We start from the raw sequence: 17,183 nt of genomic DNA, 5'->3' as shown, positions 1-17,183 counted from the left end.
GAGGACTCCGGGCAAGGGGGCAGCAGAGTGGCGCTGCGGGGCGCGGGGGCAGGGAAGGGGCTGGGAGGTGGACTCCGGAGGGAGGAAGCCCTGCATGACAGAGAGGGTGCACAGAGTCAGGTCCAGGCTCAGAAAGAAGGAAAGGGAAATGTGTGTAAGACGGGAGGGAAGGAGAAAGTGGAGTACAGGTTTGGAAAGTCTCCAAGGGAAGGGAGCGACAGGTGTGGCCAAGAATGTCACCTAGGCCTGACCCCGCTCCCCACCCTCTGCTGACTTCTGGCCTCAGTGCTTTCTTCCTTTTGCTAGGAAGGACCCTCGTCGCAGGTGGGGGATAGTGACCCCCTAGAGGTGGGGTGCCAAGGGTCCAGGCAGGTCAGGGATAGGGATTGGAATGGACTGCCAAGAAGACGGGGCTGTGGAGGCCGGGGCCTGGGAGCCAGGTGTCAGCTGGAGGGCGGGACAGGAGGGTGGCGGCCAGGGGGCCCGGGGCGTCGGGGTGCTGCTGGGCTGGTGGCTCTGGGAATGCAGACTCCAAGGAGGCTGCTGAAGGGGGGCAGTTCTGAGGGACTGGAGCTAGGGTTCTCCAAGGTGGGGACGCTTAGGAGAGCCGACTGAAGAAAAGGAAGAGCAGAGGGGTGGGGACGAAAGTAGGGCAGGACAAAGAGCGCCTAGAGTAGAAACCAAGAGTCCCAGCGGAGGGGAGGGGCGGGGGGGCGGAACCGAGGGGCCCAGGGTGTCCCCCGCTGGGGAGGATGCACCTGCCCGGGAGAGGAGAAGGGGCATCCCGCTGCCCAGGGAAGTCCAGTCTGGAGGGGCTGACTCCAAGCTGGGAACTCCGGAGAAGCCGCCGCCTCCTCCCTACCCGCAATCCAAGCCGGGCAGGAGAAGGGGCGTGACCCTGGGGCTCAGGTTTCTTCCTCTTCACCTGGGCAAGGAGGGGTGGGGGCCAGGACTTCCGGCTCAGGTGAGTGTCCCTTCGGTGACGTCAGGTCACCCTCGGCCGCCCTCCGGTCCCGCCTCCCCCCCGCGCTCCCGGTGCCCGCGGGGGCGCGCCCCTGACGCCCTACATATACTCAGGTGCGCCGCACCTGTCCGCCCGCACCTGCCCGCTCACCGCCGAGCCACCGGGAACTGCAGCCTCAGGCCGACAGCCCAGGGCACTTTGGGGGCTTCCAGTACCCAGGACCGCGCGCACACCGCCCCTCCGCCTTCCGTCTGGGTAGGGTCGCGGAGAACGCCGGAGGGGACCGCCTGGCCTTCGCGGGATCGCTTTTTCGACCACCAGTCCCCGGGCGTGGCCTGATCCTTCTGTGAGACCCTTGCCCCGCCGGAAGGATCGATTTGTGTGTGTGTGTGTGTGTGTGGCTTTTTTGTTTTTTGGTGTTTTTCTCGAGTGACAAAAAGATCTGCAGTCACTTGACCCCAAACTTCTCTTCGGGTGACTCGTCTCTTTCTGTGGGGCTGCCCCCCCGAGGTGGGTTTGCTTTACCGCAGGGTCGCCCGCCCGGCGTCCCCAGGCTCTTCCGAGGGCGAAGATGGCCAATTCGGGCCTGCAGCTGCTGGGCTTTGCCTTGGCCCTGCTGGGCTGGGTGGGCCTGGTGGCGGCCACCGCCATCCCGCAGTGGCAGATGAGCTCGTACGCGGGCGACAACATCATCACGGCCCAGGCCATGTACAAGGGGCTGTGGATGGACTGCGTCACGCAGAGCACCGGCATGATGAGCTGCAAGATGTACGACTCGGTGCTCGCCCTGCCGGGTAAGGCCGCGGGGCCGACGGGGCGGACGCGCCCAGGGAACGAGGGCGCCGGGCGGGGTGCGGGGCAAGGGCGCGAGCCCCGACGCCCGGGGTTGCCGGGGAGCAGGACGCGGAAGCGGCCGGACCGGGCCGGGGGCGGGGTGGTGGGGGCTGCACGTCGGCTGCGCTCCACCCCCCCCCCCCCCCCCCCCGGCCGAGCCTCCCCGGGTCTCGGCGCCCGGCGGCCCAGCCCCCTCTAGGCCTCTCCTACCCCCGCCGCCCTGCGCGGCTGGCGGCCTCCGTCTCCCGCCCTTTTCTCTCGGACAAAAGGCGGCGCGGGGCGGAGGGCGCTGGGTCCGCGGAGGAGCCGTGCGCGCCGTCAGACGAGGGCCGCCGCCTGCGGCCTGTAATCTTATCGGCCGATTAGCCGAGGCCACAGAGCCGGTGGCCGCGATAGTGGGGGTCAGGGCTGGGCCGCGGGCCGAGATCTGCGGCCCGTGCGGGGGCTCCGGCCGCCGCCGCCGCCCCTCTCCGCGGGGCCCCTTCCTCCCTGCCCCCCTCTCCCCAGCCGGGGCGGTTTCGCCGAAACCCTCGCGCCCCGGGCGGGTCCTAGGGCAGAAGGAGGGCGGGGCGGAGCGGCAAGGCCGCGGAGCCGGGAGGGGGCGGGATCCACCCGGCGCTGCGCGGGGCTTGGACGCCCAAGGGGCCCCAGCCCAGCGACCCGCGTCTCCAGGAATGAGGGCGTCCTTCCCCCTTCCCCGCAGCGGCCATACAGGCCACCCGAGCCCTCATGGTGGTGTCCCTGGTGCTGGGCTTCCTGGCCATGTTCGTGGCCACGATGGGCATGAAGTGTACAAGCTGCGGGGGAGACGACAAAGTGAAGAAGGCCCGGATAGCCATGACCGGAGGCATCGTTTTCATCGTGGCAGGTGAGCAGCAGGCCCAAGGAGGGCCCAGCGCCTCTCTTCTCCGGTCGTAGCGTGGAGGCGTGCAAGGTGCCGGCCTGGGGCCTCCTAACACGCCAGTCTTTCTCTCCCCCAGGTCTTGCTGCCTTGGTAGCTTGTTCCTGGTATGGCCACCAGATTGTCACAGACTTTTATAACCCGTTGGTCCCCATGAATCTGAAGTAAGTATGGGAGCCCGGCCTCCTACAGGGGCGACAGTTCCGGATCCCCCTCCAGGAAAGGCAGCGTTTCTGACCCTAACCCCCTCTCTCCATAGGTACGAGTTCGGTCCTGCCATCTTCATTGGCTGGGCGGGGTCGGCTCTGGTCATCCTGGGAGGCGCCCTGCTCTCTTGCTCCTGTCCCGGGAGTGACAGCAAAGCTGGGTACCGTGCACCCCGCTCCTACCCCAAGCCCAACTCTGCCAAGGAGTATGTGTGAGCCGGGGGCCCCCTGGCCCGGCCTGGCGGCCTATGGTGTGCCCGGGGACCTGAACCGGCCTGGGGCAGAGCTCGGCCTGTGGGCGGGATGCGGAGACAGACAAGCCCCGCCACCCCGCTCGCGCGCCTTGTACAGTTCCCCCGAGGGGGTTGGGTGAGGGACGCAAAAAGAGGAGGGTGTGCTTTTTGTACAGGAATAAAACCGTATGTTTTGGAAAGGAGGCTTTTTTCCCCTCCCCCTTCAGGGTCTCTGCTTTCTTTCAACCCAGATCCTTGCAGGGAACCCGGCACCTTTAAGTGTATCTGCTTCAGTTTAAAACAACACACCCTGAGCGCTATCGGGGTGCAAGGCCCTCCCTGTGGCACCGTTGTCACTTGGGCCCCAACGCTAGGGACTCTCCAAGACTCAGGTGCCTGGCTTCCCTGCCTCTTCCCACGCAGTCCCTCCCACTGCCAACTCCCGCTTACACAGCTAGCAAAGTTTCTTTTTTCGTAAAAAAATAGATTTTATTAGGCTGGGAAGGGAGGCGTCTCTGTTCCCTCACCTTCCCCTCTGCCCCTTCCCACGTTTTGTCCCGCCTGGAAGCTACTCCCTGACTCGGGGGTCACGAGGCAGGACCTCCGCACACAGGGAACACAGGTAGGGCAGGGTAAGGCCGCCGCAAACAACGAAAGGATGGTTACGCGTCCAAGGTCTCTCTCCCCCCTCCCCAGTACAGGCTAGTCAAGGCTCCCCGTCAAACATCCAGGTCACCATCTGGGTCTTCTGGGTCCAGGTCATCGAACGCGTCTGGCTCATAGAAGATGCGGCTGGTAGCAGGGCCGGGCCCAGGGCGCAGCAGAGCCTGCTGTCTGGGGAGAGGAGGGGGGAGCGGGTGCTGGTGAGGGTGGGTAACGGGGTCCCGTCTGGACACGCTTCCTGGTGACCGACTCCCTCCTCTTTCTCGTTGGCTTTCGTGTTTTCTGGGTTCAAGTCCCTTTCTCTGACCTCCTCGTTTAGTCAGCATGGGAGCCGCATCCGGCACCGGGATAGACTGATGCCGCTCTCCTAACGATCCCCTACGTTCTTAGCAGCTCGAGGGCACGGATCCTGCCATGGTCTGGCTTCGCCCGCCCACACACTGAGCACAGAACGACAGGCATACAGAGGCCATTATGAACCTGTCCCTACCACACCCAACCGGCTTCCCGTCCTCCCAGTAACACTGTTGCCTAGAGAGGGGCAGGGCCACTTCCCCAGGGTCTGGTCTGGCTCAGCCCAGACCCGATTGCTCTGTGACCTAAGGCTCTAATGGCGAGAAAAGAGACATAGAGGCCCTTTAGCCTCATTGGGGCAGGAGCGGGTAGAGAACCACTCCCCAGACTTGTCTTTGGAGGTGGACTTCAGCCCCTGTAAAGTCTGAGGTTAATCAATAACCTGCCATCACCCCACCTCTCAGGCCCGGACGCGGGGCTCTACTCAGGAACCCAGGCGCCTGGCCCCCAACCTTACTTTTCGGAGCTGAACTGGAAAGGCAGTGTCAGGCTATCCTTGGCTTCTCGCTCTCTCTTGGACAGGTGGAGGTTAAAGGTCAAGTGGGAGGCGGGGTCCACCTGCAGGCACGAGGGATACTGCCACTGCCTCATGGCTGCACCCCTGACCCCACCCCCACCCCCTGCAGTTTCCAGTCTCTCCTTTCACCAGACCCACAAGCTCCGTTCCCCAGTTCCCTCGTTTCCGCCCCTGGCCTGCGAGATACCTGCGGTGTGTGAGGATCTGGGTGGGGCTGGGACTCTAGCGGGGGTCCCCCTTGGAGATCCAGGCTCAAGTCTGGCAGGACGGAGAACCACAGAGTCTGGGGGAGAAGAAAGAGTATTTACAGAAAGGTTGTTTCCACCTGACGGAACAAACCAGAGAGAAGAACTTAGACCACCCCCCCCCCCCCCGGCCCCGCCGGCCCTGCCCCTGCCCACCCCACCATCAGTGTAACAGCTTCCAGCCCCTGCTCTTCCCCTCGCCCTCCTTCAAAGCTCTCCGAAGGGACTCGCTCCTTCTCCCCCAACAACCGCTCCCAGTCTTTTCTCCGTTGCCGTTTCTTGGAAGTCAAGATCTCCTCTTGGTTAAGCCCACGGGATCCGAATCAGGCAATCCTGTGTTCAAATCCTGGCTCTACCACTCACTGTCTGTAACTTGGGTAAGGGGACAACAAAACAAGCCACCTCCCAGGGCCGTGGTGAGGATCAGGAGGGAAATGACAAAACAAGGAGACACAGGGAAGCGCTCGGCCACACCAGCTTTCTTACTCTTCTTTCCGCCAAGACTCCCCTTCCGTCTGACCCTGACCTTAGTGCTTCCCCGGGGTTCTCCTGACCTCGAGGGTTGGGCGCTGTCGGGGCCTCCGACAGAGGATGTGGGCCGAGGCCTGGCCCGCTGTACCACTCAGGGTCACCTCGGTCTGGGCAAGGCTGCTCAATGCTCCCATGGGGCCCGGGCCGTGGAGCTCTCGGTGCAGCAGGCCTAGCACGCACAGCTGCTCCGCTGCGGGGCCGCCACCTGGAAGGACAAGGAGCGTGGGGCGCAAAGGGCAGTGGGGAACGCTCAGAGCGGAGGCCAGGGATGGAACAGTAGAGGAGGAGGAAGGAGGGGGTGCCCCACGTTCCGTTGCTGCTCCGCCACAATCCTGACTTCCCTTGGTGAGGCTGGGACTGTGGAGCTGCAGCTCTCACCTCCTCAGAGTGAATGTGAGCCAGGCCCACTCTGACTTGGTCCTCGTCCTCGGAGCTCCTCCCTCAGGGCCTTCGGGACAGAGTTAACCCCTTCCTCTTCCAGTCTCTGCTTACTTTCCAGCCTCATCTCTTACATGATGAACTACTTGAGGCTTTTGGAACTTGACCCCATCCCAGTCAGTGCCTTTGACTCCCTCCCGTCGTCTCTCCCTTTTGCGGAGCGCGCACACACACGCTTAAAGAGCGTCAGCACTGTGCTAGAAGATGCCTTCGTGTTTTGACGCTTACAAACGTCGGCATGTTTGGGCTGAAGCATATGACATCGCTATCACTTGACCTAACAGCAATTCTAAACGGTTCCTCCTAGGCGCGCCTGGGGGGCTCAGTTGATTAAGCGTCTGACTTCAGCTCAGGTCACGATCTCACGGTCTGTAAGTTCGAGCTCCGTGTCGGCCTCTGTGCTGACAGCTCAGAGCCTGGAGCCTGCTTCGGATTCTGTGTCTCCCTCTCTGCCTCTACCCCACTTACACTCTCTCTCAAAAATAAACATTAAAAAAAATTAAATAGTTCATGCTAATACTGTAATTTCACCCCTTCCCCCCACTCTTACAGAGTAAACTGAAACACTGAGAGACTCAAGCATCTTAATACAAAGTTGGGTAGCTGACTGCATGGTCAGTTCTAGAATCCACGGTATACTTCAGGGCTACTCCCAGGGCCCCTGGTCTGGCCAAATTTGCCTGGCTAACCCCTTCCTCTTCGAGACAGTTCTTTCCTTAGGACACCCTGTGTATGTTCCTTTATCATCACGGCTGCTATCAGACTGTCTTGTAACTGCTAACTTGTCTGTATCCTTTTTGGCACTTTGAGCTCCTGGAAGACAAGAACCTGAGCACAGCTAGTCTTTACTCTCCTGGTATCTAGATTTGTGCCTGACACATAGCACGTAATTTGTACTCATTGAGTGAACGAATGAAACAAATGAGTAAAAATGAACCCGGAAGAGGAACAAAAGCCTGGTTACGAAGAAGCCCAGAACTAGAATAAACGTTAAAGAGATGGAATAAGGCCCAACTGGCAATCCCTAATCATGTTCTTTGGGCTTACTCCTTGGCAGGGGAAGGTACGTGATGAGTAGTAATGAAGGGGGTCTCACCACGGCAGGCGTGCTGACGGCTCATGGCATGGAGGGCCTGGCAGAGGGCGGCACAGGGAAGACGCAGCAGCAGCCAGCTCAGTGAATCGAGAGCCACAGTGACAGGACCAGGATCCGTCCTCTCGCACATGGCCTGCAAGGCTCCCAGGGGTCCCCCCGGAAGGGCTTCCCCAGTCTGTGCCCAGTTGAGCGGGTCTCTGAAGAGGTCATAGTAAACCAGCCTGCAAAGGGAAAACAGGAGACAACTTATTAACCCTGCCCCTTCCCCTCAATCTTGAACTTCACCCTGTGATCTCTGTGGCTCTCTGTGACTTAGAGCTAAAACTGAGACACAGGCTACCATGTGGGCAGCACAGGCTTTGGTGTCAGAAAGCCCCGGGCTCTAAGCGTGGCTTTACTACTTACCCAAGGTCACCTAACTGATAAGCTACTTATCCTAAAACCGTTTCTTCATTTGTAGAACAAATGCCCAGATACCAACTGTTTGATCTTTAGAACGATCCTTAACACGTATTAAACGCTTGACAAACGTTAGTTATCATCACCATCAAACATTTCCCGAGCGGAGCCTAACTCGTGTCATTCCCTGGAGGAACAGGGAGAGGACAGGATGTGAGACATGGTTCCTGCCTGTAGGACAGTTTAGAGAAGATCAAGAATTAGATCCTGTGTTACTAACTACAGATAAAATAGCACCACAGAAAAAGGGAGTCTGACGTGGGTTAGACATCCTGGGATCGGATTCACGTGGCCCAACTTGTTCCTGGACACCACCGTCCTATCTGTTGCTTCTCTTGTAAGTGCCACCTTAACATGAAACATCACTTCCATCACATGGTTGAAAAACCAGAGCTGAACACAGATGTAAGCTACTGAGCTGTCTAGACCGGGAAGTAATCTTTTTTTATCCAGGCACACAGGTGGGTTCAGGGGTCTCCTAAGGTCTATTCCACATCAGTCTATAACTCCTGGAAATTCTACCTGCTAGAGTCCTTTTACTTTCCTCTTAAACTCTCTATGCTTACTTACTGCTACTGTCTTAAGCCAGATCTGTCACCCCCTATCATCTTTCCCTAAGATGCGTTAGAGACCACAGCCGTCTCATTCACCATGCCTACCACAGCACCCGGTTCGTAACTGGTGCTCAGTACACATACACCCCTGAGTGAACCTGGACTACCACAGCAGCCTTCCCTCCCGGTCTGTCTGAGGCTGCCCCCTTCTAATCCCATTCTCCACACTGGTCGCTGGAGTAGTCTAACAGTATGAGATTATCACTCGCCTCTTACACGTTGAAAGGGCCGTCACTGCCTTGGGGATAACAACTGAACTCATTTTCACGCTGAGACCTTTTGCTATCGGTCTGGTCTCAGGAAGCTCTTCCAACTCCCATGAACAGCTATGCCTTCCCATACGTCCCTCATTTTGCACACTCTGTTACTTTCGCCTCTAGAACAGATCGCTCAGTAGCTGGCAGCTAGTGTTGGTGCAAATCTGGAATCCACGTCTGGAATAACCATCCGGATTCTGAATACCTCAAAAGACAGAATATGTTCATTTTTATCCACCAGTACAGCTTCTGGTGCGAAACTACAGCGTCGGCCTCTTATTACGCTCCATTTCCGTCTGCGCTTCTATGGCCCATGCTCTGGGTTCTCCATTAACTCGCCACTCATTTCTCTTACGAATCTTGGCCTCCCGAAAGACACATCTCCATTCCTTCAATGAATATGCCGTAGAGCAATTTCCTTACAGGGATCCTACACCCGGCAAACTCTCTCCCGATCTGTGCTTACCGGCTGTTGATACTGGAGTCAAAACCTGCACGAAACTCTTCCTCGCTCACTTCACAGCCCAGGATGTGGACCTGCTCCCCACTAAGGCAGAGATGAAGGAGAGTGTCACAGAGCTGGGCCCAGCCTTCCTTCCCGGGGACTTCGGGGGGAAGGCTGCGGGATACTCACCCCAGCGCAGCTTTCTTGATGAGCGCCTTCAAGAGACTGCGCCCCTCCCACTCCACGGAGTCTGGGGAGAGCGGGGGACGGATAACCAGCGTGAGAACGCTGACGTTTCCGTCCTCACCGACCCCGGGGGACCACCCCTCGCCGGTGACACGCGGCTCTTCCTCTCCGCTGCCGCCCCTCGAGCCCAGCTCGCAACCCCCGGCGCCTCTGGCCCTCACCCCGCAGCAGCACCAGGCCGCGCAGAGCCAGCACCGACTCCATCTCCAACTGGCGGCCCGTCCCTCCTCGGGCGCCCTCTGATGGCGTCACGGCCCGCCGCCCCGCCCCCTCCAGGGAAAAGGGGCGGGGCACCCATGAGTCCTCCCACAACCGAGACCCGGCCCGGTCCGGAATGAGAGGTGATTATGTCCAATATCCCAGGGGGCGCTCACGCGGAGGGGCCCCTCCCGAGCTCCGGCGCACAGACGCAGGACATTTTTACCACGACTGGGGCCGGAAGAGCCGTTGGGGGCAGTAGTCGGCGGGAGGGGTAGGAGGCCGCACGAGCCCGTCCGACGGCCCGACACCCGGGGACGAGAGACGTCACCCGCCCCGCCCACGCCGCTCCAGGCGGGGCCCGCCTCGCCCCCGGGGTCCGCCCCGCTGCCACCTTCCGCGCTTGCGCGATACTGCGGCCTTGTTGGGAGCGCTCTCGGCTTTCCTCTACCCGCCCCCATAGACCGAGGAGGGGGAACTTTAGTCCCGGTGAAGCGAATACACGTCACCACCGGAAGCAGTGTCAGAGGGGAAGAGGAGGGGGGAAGAAGGGAGGAGGGAGCCCTTAGGGCGGTAAAATGGCGCCTGTCAGAGTGGGAAATCCAGCTGCAGAGGCTGCAGAGGCTGCAGCCCCGCTCCCCAGCGGCTAAGGCACCCCCGACTTCGGGGAGGGGGAGGCCGCTCCGGTCTAGCCATCCGCGCCCTTCGGCTCCCCCTCCCCCTCCTTCCCCGTTCCTTCGCCCAGCCCGCCCGTCCGCCGCCGCCGCCGCCGCCGCGGCCCTTCGCGCGCCGCGGCCCCCGCCCGCCCTTTCCCGCGGGCAGCCCCCTAACGCGCCTGCGCAGCGGGCCACCCTCCGCTTCCCCCTTCCCCTCCCCCTCCCTTCTCCCTCCCTCCCTTCTCCCTGGCCCCCTCCCCCACTGCCCCCTCCCCCAATTCTCCATCCCCTTCCCTCCCGGTCTCTGAGGACCCCGTCCTACCCCGACCCGTCTCGGCCCGCAACCTCCGCGAAGCCGTCGGTGCCACTCCCCGCCCATGTGGGCCCCCGCGGGCTGCCCACGCCTGTCCCCCAGCTCCCGGTTCCGCTGGGCTTTCCCCTCGCCGGGGGTGGCTTTCTGAGCCGCCCGCTCCGTGCCCCTCTCTGCAGCCTTTCCTGCCACTCGGGGCCCCCGTTCCCCCTCCCGGAGGCGGGGGGCTGCCCCCGGGGGGCTGGCGGAGCTGGGCCGCGGGGGCCCCGGGGCCGGCGGTGCCGGGGTCATCGGGATGATGCGGACGCAGTGTCTGCTGGGGCTGCGCACGTTCGTGGCCTTCGCCGCCAAGCTCTGGAGCTTCTTCATTTACCTTTTGCGGAGGCAGATCCGCACGGTGAGCCTGGGTGGGCGCTGGTGGTGGTGGGAACCCGTGTCAGCGGTGCTCACGGGTTTTCGGAAAGTGTCGGGCCTCTGTTTGGGCTTCGGAACGGAGTCCTGGCGGCGGCGTTTCCCGTTAGAGGGTTGGGGCACCCTTGGCTGGGCATGGGGTGGCATGGGGAGGGGGGAGACCCCCGTAGGACAATCGAGATCGGGGCGGGGGGGGCAAGACGGAGACTGGATGTGGCAACTCTTGGGGGCCAGGGTGGTGGGTGGGGCGCCGTTTAGGAAAGCTGGAGTTGTTGTTAGAGACCAAGAGGAGGGGAACACCTGTTTGATGGCACCGGCTCTGTCTGCTGTGGGCTTGTGACAGACCCTTCCGTTACTAGGAGCCTCCCTGTGTGTTAGGGCTCAGAACAAGGGACAGACGGGCTTATGTGGCAAGGGTAGGGGTGTGGGTGGGAGACCATACGTGACAAACAGGGGAACAGCCTTGGGTGTGAAGGAGAAACCCCGGCCGTTGGCTTTACGGGGACTCGTCCAAAAAGGGTCCCGGAAACTTATTTCCTGGTGTGGGCATCTGGGGTCACCTAGTCCCTGGGACTAAGAAGGATGGTTTTATGTTGGGCTTTAGGGAGAGGAGCACATTGGTGTTGGGGTGTCTCTCTGGGAAGACAGCGCTTGGCAGTTGTAGGCTTGAGCCTGAGGGCAGGCTTGCCTCTCCAGGAGACCCCAGCTTTGAGAGGGGTCCTGTGGGCAGCGAAGACTGCACGTACCCAAGTATCTGTGGGTTCCCTCCCCCAGAGAGCTTCTCTCCAAGGTCAGAGCTCCCGTAGGCTAACATCCTTTAGCGAATGTGCTGTGTTCTCACTGCTGGGGAGAATTCAGTAAGCCGACATGCAGAAGTTCCCTGGCCCGTGCTCTTTGGTGTACCTCAGTAATACCTGGAAGGTCCGAGAGTCTCCAGAGAGCCCTGGGTGGTGGTGGTCGTTGTTGACTGACTTGGGGGAGTGGGCCTGCTTCAGATTCAGTGTCTCCTTTACCAGTCTATGCTTTCCGCTTCCTGATTTAGGGTGAGGGTTGTTTCTGGGTGATCACGGTGGTAGGCAAGGCTATTTCCCCGAAACACGTGTTAGGAGCCCGGAAGAATTTGGGGTCAGAGATGCTGAGGTGTGTGTGGGGCTGGCTCCTGGGGTTTTCTCTACATGTCAGCTGCTGTTCTATCTGCCTGGCTTTGCTCCGAGCACGCCCCGTTTGCCCCTGAAATTTCTGTTCTGGAGGCAGGGAGTAGAGCTCCAGCCCCTCTAGAGGCTAGCTTTTGGCAAAACTGCACCTCTCCGGGCAAGCGCTGACCCCACGGCCTTTTGTCTTCCCTTCCTTCCCTTCCAATCTGGTTTCTCCCCCCACCCCCTTGCTGGCAGATGCTTGGAGCATTCCCTACATGCCCAGCATGTGCAACCCGAGATAGCAGGCCAGGACACCCGAGCTGTTGCGCGGCCTTCATCCTGCTGCAGGGAGAAAAGGGCAGGTGCCTTGGCATTCGGAGGAGAGGGCCCTGTGGCTTGCAAGGGGCGAGACTGGTTCTGACGAGGCTGGGGCCTAGGGATGGGGCCTAGGGATGGACAGAAGCCTAGAAGAAAAGAGCAGAGGAAGGGACTGCCAGGCTCGCGTGGAAGAGAACTGAGTGCTAGAAACAGGAGCTTCTAGAGAAGACTCGGAGGAGCTGGAAGGTTGACGTCCTTGTCCCCTCTTGACTTCCCTCACAGCCCTTCATTCACTCTGGCCTTCTCGCCACCCTATCAGTCAGCCTGGTGGGTGGGGCTTCCCAGTGTGCCTTGTCCTGGGTACCGGAATAAGGAGGCAGCGCGGAGGGCCGAGGTTCTCTGCCACTTGTGACTTGGCTGGTAGAGACAGAAATGGACAGGTGGCTGGTTAAAATAGGCCTGGCGGCCACCAGCCAGGGGAACTTAGCTGACCTGAGAACCCCTGGATTCCCTCCTTGCCCTTCCTTCCCCTCAGGTGCCCAAGGACCTCCTGTACTGACTCCTCTCAGTCCCCCGAGTGACGAGAGTCGTCACGAAGGATCCGTGGGGCGGAGATGTGGGGAGCCGTGCGTGTCTCTGTTCCTTGCAGAGCACAGGGAAGAGGGCAGGTTTTGGGTCGGCCTGCCTCAGGGCGGTCCTGGCTCCACGACTGCATCCGCTCTGATATTAACCACCCACCCTGTGACAGCGTCCTGGGAACGCAGCCGGGACCGGGTGCTCTCGCCAGGTTTTCATTCTAACTGGGGGGACAAATGACCAAATAAGATAATTCCTAGCAGTGTGGTCTTACACAAGGCATCTAACCTGGCTAAGCCTCGGTCTCTCCGTTGTTAAAATAGACACGATGATGTTGCTGTCATTGTCGTTACTATAGCGTCGTTACCGCATTCTTGAGGATTAAATGAGGTGATCGTCAGTCACTTCCACGATGCCCCGTATATAGTAAACGTTCCTCTGTCAAGATCTCCCGCTCAAGGGGTCTAATCCTCTCTCTTGCTGTTTTTAGATAATTCAGTACCAAACTGTTCGCTATGATATCCTTCCCTTATCTCCCGTGTCCCGGAATCGGCTAGGTGAGTGTGCTGGCTGGGAAGGCTCCTGTAAGGTGAGGTGGGGCTCAAGGTGTGGGCTGGAGGTTGGTGGGTATCATTCCTGGCTGTTGTGGTTCAGGCCAGGTGAAGAGGAAGATCCTGGTGCTGGATCTGGATGAGACACTTATCCACTCCCATCACGATGGGGTCCTGAGGCCTACCGTCCGGCCTGGAACGCCTCCCGACTTCATCCTTAAGGTGTGTTGGGGTGGGAAGTGATGGGATGGTCATGCCTGTGATTCTGCTCACAACTAGACTTCCTTTCCCAGTCCCAGAGCATATCGTCCTTGTCCCCATCCTCTGGCACCAGCGGCAGCCAGGAGGGAAGCAGGCAGTGGGGAAGGGGGGGGGGGGGAGGTGGCAGGGAGGGGTGTGTGTCCTTTAGGCCTGTGCTCAGGACACCCCCCCAGCTCTTCCCTGTTCCTCTACAGGTGGTAATAGACAAACATCCCGTCCGGTTTTTTGTACATAAGAGGCCCCATGTGGATTTCTTCTTAGAAGTGGTGAGTTTGGGGGCACCTGGGGGGCTCAGTCGGTTGAGTATCTGACTTCGGCTCAGGTCATGATGATCTCGTGGTTCGTGGGTCCGAGCCCCACGTCGGGCTCTGTGCTCACAGCTCAGAGCCTGGAGCCTGCTTTGGATTCTGTGTCTCCGTCTCTCTCTCTGCCCCTCCCCGGCTCACACACTCACTCTCTCTCAAAAAAAAAAAGGAAAAAAATTACGTTAGAAAAAAAAATGGTGAATTTGTGGAAGCTGTGGGGAGCCCTGTGATGAAGGAATGGCGTTAAGGCTCTGGGAATTCAGAGCGGTTGGAGGAAGTGCAGGGTGAGGAGAAAATAGGTATGGGCAGTTTTGGAGAAAGGCAGCTGTGGGCCGCTCGGAGGGCGGCTGTCAGTAGCTTGGGTTCATTTGTGGTGCTGATGCAAGTCTGTTCTTCCACAGGCTTCCTGATCTTCTGTTCTTGCACCTCTGAACCTTTAAGGGTGTACGGGGCCTAAGACTCTTGGGTTTGGGGGCCTTCAGAATTTTGTGTTCTCAGAGACATCTGATGCTCTTGAAAGGCCTGAAGGACCGGGCTGGAGTCTAGTGAAGGAGAGTTGTGCGTTCAGAGGAAGGATCGCTTCTTCTGACCCCACCCTCCCCCTGATCAATTTCAGGTGAGCCAGTGGTACGAGCTGGTGGTGTTCACAGCAAGCATGGAGATTTACGGCTCTGCTGTGGCAGATAAACTGGACAATAGCAGAAGCATTCTCAAGAGGAGATACTACAGACAGGTAAGAGGAGGCTCGGGAGGCAGGCTGGCAGGGAGGGGTCTGGGTTTGAGCAGTTTCCCCAGAAAGGGACCTTTTGGGGGGTGAGCGGAGGCATACTGCATGACCCCCTCTGTGGGAGGTGGCTGCCCGTGGGCATTGTTGGGACTGGGCAGCCGTCACAGGGGCCGAGTCTCCTTTTGATGCCCAGCGTGGCCCTACCCTCCAGCACTGCACTTTGGAACTGGGCAGCTACATCAAGGACCTCTCCGTGGTCCACAGCGACCTCTCCAGCATCGTGATCCTGGATAACTCCCCAGGGGCCTACCGGAGCCACCCAGGTATGGGGGGGGGGGGGGTGAGTCTGGCAGGACCAGGAAGTGGTTCCGAGAAGGTTATTTTGAATGCCTGGAGCAGGGATTCCTGGCTTACTGTAGGTCAGGATGCCAGGTGTTTCTGGGAGACACTCTCCCTTCCCCACTTGTCCACTTCCTAGGTCACGTTGCTCGTATCAGTTTGCTTCAGGTGAGACAGTAGCAATAAATTTGATTAGCAGCCTCACGTTAATGTGAGATACGGTGATTATAGGTTAATTTTATTTTGGGGGTGGGGCCTGGGTGGCTCAGTCATTTGAGCATCTGACTCTGATGTAGGCTCAGGTCACGATCCCAGGGTCATGGGATCGAGCCCCGTGTCGGGCTTTGCACTGAGCGTGGAGCCTGCTTGGCAGTCTCTCCCTCTGCTCCCTTCTCCCACTCACGCATCCACCCCCATCTCTCAAATAGACATGAGTATGAATGCCTCTTTTAAAAAGTTTGTTTTGGAGAATAAAATAGGAAGGTTTACCTAGGTGGTTAGGTTTGGGTGGGTCAGGGAGAGGGTGCGGATTTTAAAGTAATGATCCCCATTTTCCCAAAGGAAAGAAAAACCGGCCTGAGTCTTGAATTGTGTGGTTTTTTTCATATTTTCACCCACCCTAGACAACGCCATCCCCATCAAATCGTGGTTCAGTGACCCCAGCGACACCGCCCTCCTCAACCTGCTTCCCATGCTGGACGCCCTCAGGTAACGGAAGCCAGACACATTGCTGAGGAAAGGAGGTGGGGGATCCCGGGAGGGAATAAAAACGCGTCCTGTTTGACTTATCCCTTTTCCCTTAAGAACTTAGCCTTTGAACCCAGGTGTTCTTACAGTAAAGCTCATCACCTGTAGCCAGTGGGTTTTGGGCAAACTGGACCTCAGTGTCATGTGAGAATGGTGATTATTTCCTCCCCCCCCCCCCCCCCCATCTCCAACGAGGCTTCATCTTGTCATCCCAGGTTCACCGCCGACGTTCGTTCTGTGCTGAGCCGAAACCTTCACCAACACAGGCTCTGGTGACGGCTGCTCCCCCTCCACCTGCGCTGGGGTGGGGGGGAGAGGGAGGGTGAGCTCTCGGGATGCCGTCTGATGCCCTGTCCGATGGTGAGGACTGCCTGGGCAGGACCTGCCCCTCCCGCCCCTCTCTGCCCAGGGAGCCCTGCGCTCCGTGTGGAGTCTGGACAGACACACGGGCCACACTCGCAAGCAGCCTCACTCTGACTTCGAGTTCGAGCTCCCTGGAAACCCCAGACTGGGACAGAAGCGGAGGCCTGGGAGAGCCCGAACTGTCTGGTGGAGAGACCAGACCGGCCAGAATGAGAGACAGACATTCGGTAATCCGGGAGGCTCAAAGAAAAGCCAAGCCAGCTTTGTTGTGATTTGATTTTTTAAAAACTCTTGTACAAAACTGATCTAATTCTTCACTCCAAGGGCTGGGCTGTGGGTGGGAAACTGGGATTTTGGGCCACTGGATTTTCCCCAAACTTGTCCTGCCCTCCCCCCTTTCTTTTCCTTCTATTTTCCCTTCTTCCTAGACTCCCTCAGACCTGTAACCAGCTTTCTTTTTTTTTCTTTTTTTCTTTTTTTTTTTTTCTCCTTTCTCTCTTTTAAACCATGCATTATAACTTTGAAACCAAAGCTGCCCCAGGTCCTTCTCTGGGGGTTGGGAGATGAAGGGAGGCGTCTTTGTTCGCGTCCCCCCCTGTCGGGGCGAGGTGCTGTTGGCTTTGGGGGAGGAGTGGGGAGACTCGACATCAGGTGCTCTGGCGGGAAGGGTCTTGGAGACGGGATGGGCGCCCCGGTGGGGACCGGGAGGGCGGCCGTGTGTCCTGAAGGAACCTGGCCTGCGGGCTAGGACGACGCGGCAGTGTGGCGGCAGGAGATACTGGACCAGAAGCCAGACAGGCGGGACCTCGCCGGGGGCCGACGCGGACACGCCCGACGGCGGGGGGCCTAGCGCCAGGCCCGGCCCCGCTCCCGCCGCCCCTGCCCCGCCCCCCAGCGCCCCTCCCCCCACCTCCCCGCGGCCGGCTCTACTTCCCGCGGCCGCCACGTGACGCTCCGCCCTTCTCTGAGATCACATGATTTTCTCTCGCGACCGCCGAGTGTGTTCCTCCGCGATGACGTAGTCCCTACCTTTCGGACCTCCTCTCAGGTCCCTATTGGTCTGCTCTTCCCTGGAACCTAAGCGTCCGGTGCGTTTCCCTGAACGGGTGTTTCGCTTCTGTCCCCCTTCATTTCCGGAGACCAGCTCCCCGACTTGGGTACTACTTTGTTTTGGTGTCAGCTGCCGCCGTCGGCGTACCAACGCGTTTCGTGAATAGCTATCCTTGTAATTATCTCTGCCTTTTTTTCCTCCCCCTCTTTACGTTATTCCCGAAAAGAACTT

At 59.4% G+C, this 17,183-nt stretch overlaps 3 protein-coding genes across 6 annotated transcripts; 2 read left to right on the top strand and 1 right to left on the bottom strand.

Moving 5' to 3' along the window:
• The first annotated feature begins 776 nt into the window (after nucleotides 1–776).
• On the top strand, nucleotides 777–3,338 carry CLDN7 (claudin 7). Of its 2 annotated transcripts, XM_047832669.1 has the most exons (5): nucleotides 777–964; nucleotides 1,078–1,758; nucleotides 2,502–2,666; nucleotides 2,779–2,863; nucleotides 2,959–3,338. In XM_047832669.1, exons 2-5 carry the CDS (start codon nucleotides 1,536–1,538, stop codon nucleotides 3,119–3,121), a joined length of 636 nt encoding a protein of 211 aa, XP_047688625.1. In that variant the 5' UTR covers nucleotides 777–964; nucleotides 1,078–1,535; the 3' UTR covers nucleotides 3,122–3,338. The 2 variants fall into 2 exon arrangements, with proteins under 2 accessions (XP_047688625.1, XP_047688624.1); XM_047832668.1 differs by lacking the exon at nucleotides 777–964 and having other exon boundaries at nucleotides 998–1,758.
• Nucleotides 3,339–3,601: 263 nt separating this feature from the next.
• On the bottom strand, nucleotides 3,602–9,771 carry ELP5 (elongator acetyltransferase complex subunit 5). Of its 2 annotated transcripts, XM_047832665.1 has the most exons (8): nucleotides 9,165–9,406; nucleotides 8,947–9,007; nucleotides 8,779–8,859; nucleotides 6,983–7,203; nucleotides 5,472–5,653; nucleotides 4,860–4,955; nucleotides 4,613–4,713; nucleotides 3,602–3,972 (listed from the first exon to the last, which is right to left on the bottom strand). In XM_047832665.1, exons 1-8 carry the CDS (start codon nucleotides 9,205–9,207, stop codon nucleotides 3,858–3,860), a joined length of 900 nt encoding a protein of 299 aa, XP_047688621.1. In that variant the 5' UTR covers nucleotides 9,208–9,406; the 3' UTR covers nucleotides 3,602–3,857. The 2 variants fall into 2 exon arrangements, with proteins under 2 accessions (XP_047688621.1, XP_047688620.1); XM_047832664.1 differs by lacking the exons at nucleotides 4,613–4,713; nucleotides 9,165–9,406 and adding an exon at nucleotides 9,428–9,771.
• Nucleotides 9,772–9,800: 29 nt separating this feature from the next.
• CTDNEP1 (CTD nuclear envelope phosphatase 1) lies at nucleotides 9,801–16,432 on the top strand. 2 transcript variants are annotated; one of them, XM_047832667.1, is made up of 8 exons: nucleotides 9,801–10,564; nucleotides 13,099–13,165; nucleotides 13,263–13,381; nucleotides 13,615–13,686; nucleotides 14,342–14,458; nucleotides 14,664–14,775; nucleotides 15,415–15,499; nucleotides 15,754–16,432. In XM_047832667.1, exons 1-8 carry the CDS (start codon nucleotides 10,463–10,465, stop codon nucleotides 15,812–15,814), a joined length of 735 nt encoding a protein of 244 aa, XP_047688623.1. In that variant the 5' UTR covers nucleotides 9,801–10,462; the 3' UTR covers nucleotides 15,815–16,432. The 2 variants fall into 2 exon arrangements, with proteins under 2 accessions (XP_047688623.1, XP_047688622.1); XM_047832666.1 differs by having other exon boundaries at nucleotides 14,646–14,775.
• The last annotated feature ends 751 nt before the right edge of the window (nucleotides 16,433–17,183 follow it).

Source organism: Prionailurus viverrinus, chromosome E1, assembly GCF_022837055.1.
Source record: "Prionailurus viverrinus isolate Anna chromosome E1, UM_Priviv_1.0, whole genome shotgun sequence".
NCBI classification, from domain to species: Eukaryota; Metazoa; Chordata; class Mammalia; order Carnivora; family Felidae; genus Prionailurus; species Prionailurus viverrinus.
Note: the sequence above shows the minus strand (reverse complement) of the source record. Positions and strands in the feature narration are given on the sequence as shown.